This window comes from Moesziomyces antarcticus (assembly GCF_000747765.1).
Source record: "Moesziomyces antarcticus DNA, scaffold: scaffold_v10186, strain JCM 10317, whole genome shotgun sequence".
In the NCBI taxonomy this organism is placed as follows: domain Eukaryota; kingdom Fungi; phylum Basidiomycota; class Ustilaginomycetes; order Ustilaginales; family Ustilaginaceae; genus Moesziomyces; species Moesziomyces antarcticus.
In genome coordinates this window covers 1-1240 of record NW_014638824.1, presented here as the reverse complement: position 1 = coordinate 1240, position 1240 = coordinate 1, and the positions used below count along the sequence as shown (strand labels likewise).

Below are 1240 nucleotides of genomic sequence, written 5' to 3'. Positions count from 1 at the left end.
GGGGGGGTGGGGGTTAGGAACGAGCGATCCTGGGTTTGCCTCCGACGACGATTTCGCCCTCCACCGCGCGGGCATCTACACCAATGCGCGGCAGAATGTCGTGGTATCGCTGGGGCGATTTGCGCTTGAGATACTTGAGGATCTTTGCGCGGCTGTGGGTGAGGCTGGTCATGGACCTTCGGTTCGAGTTATCGTGGCGGTTCGCCTGTAGGTGGTGGTAGAGGTTCCTAATGCGGTAGGTCAACACAGCCGCCTGGACCTCTGGCGAGCCAGTATCCTGGCCTTGACCGCCAAAGTGGTTGATGATGCGACGGATGTTTTCGACCTGGATGCCCTTTCCGCTAGCATTGCGCAGATCAAGCACGCGTGCCAGCGTATGCGTGCTCGCGCGCTCCTCGTGCTGCACCTTTTCGTACTCGGCATCGAACGCAGCCACGTCGGCCGAGTTGGCGGTGCCACGCACGAGCGTTCCGAGGTTCCACGAATCCAAAATGCGATCCTTGACCATCACATGCGGCAAATCGTCAAACAGCAGCTGACGATCCTTGGCGTCCAAGCCAAAGTTGAGCCTCGCCGGTCCACCGTACTCCTTTGCATCCTTGGCAGAAGCCACGTCGACCGGGTTGGTGGTGTGGAGCTCGGCTCCAGAGAGGGGCACGAGGTTACCGCGACGGTCCTCCTTGACGCCCCAGACGGCGTTCTTGTCGAGCACGATGCGCGCCAGCTCCGAGGCGGTCCAGATCTTTTCGCCCTCCTGGCCGAGCTGGTGACCGAGCACCGGGTCGGGCTTGGAGGCGTCGAGCATGCGCACCTTGAGGATGCGCTGGTCCAGGTTGCTCTTGCGCTTCAGACGTGCCGTGCGACGCTTGCGCGACTCGGCGGCGACGGACGAGGTGGAGAAGGCGGCATGGTGCTGCAGCGTCGGAGGGGCGACGTACGAGGTGGAGGGCAGAGCCGAGGCGAGCGACGCCAGCTTGAAGGCCGAAGAGGACGTGGAAGGCCGCATGAGGCAGCGCGAGCACGACGGAATGAATGTCGCCGCCATGATTGCCGTATGACCAGGGACGATGAAGGACGAGGTGACGATCGACGTTGGTGGGGAAGGATGACGAGGTCGACTCGATTTTCTGCCCTTCCAAAAGGCCAAGCGCCGGATCTTCCTTTCGCGCGAGAAAGCAAGGAAAAAGGCAAAAAGTGCCTCTCCGCTGTGATTGGAAGGAATCCACACGAAAAAAAAAAA

At 61.1% G+C, this 1240-nt stretch overlaps 1 protein-coding gene across 1 annotated transcript; it reads right to left on the bottom strand.

Moving 5' to 3' along the window:
* Positions 1 to 13: 13 nt before the first annotated feature.
* On the bottom strand, positions 14 to 1045 carry PAN0_186c6838 (mitochondrial ribosomal protein S15; the record flags this gene model as incomplete). The annotated part of the gene is made up of 1 exon (XM_014797748.1): positions 14 to 1045. The coding sequence occupies one exon, from the start codon at positions 1043 to 1045 to the stop codon at positions 14 to 16; it is 1032 nt and encodes a 343-aa protein (XP_014653234.1).
* Positions 1046 to 1240: the final 195 nt, after the last annotated feature.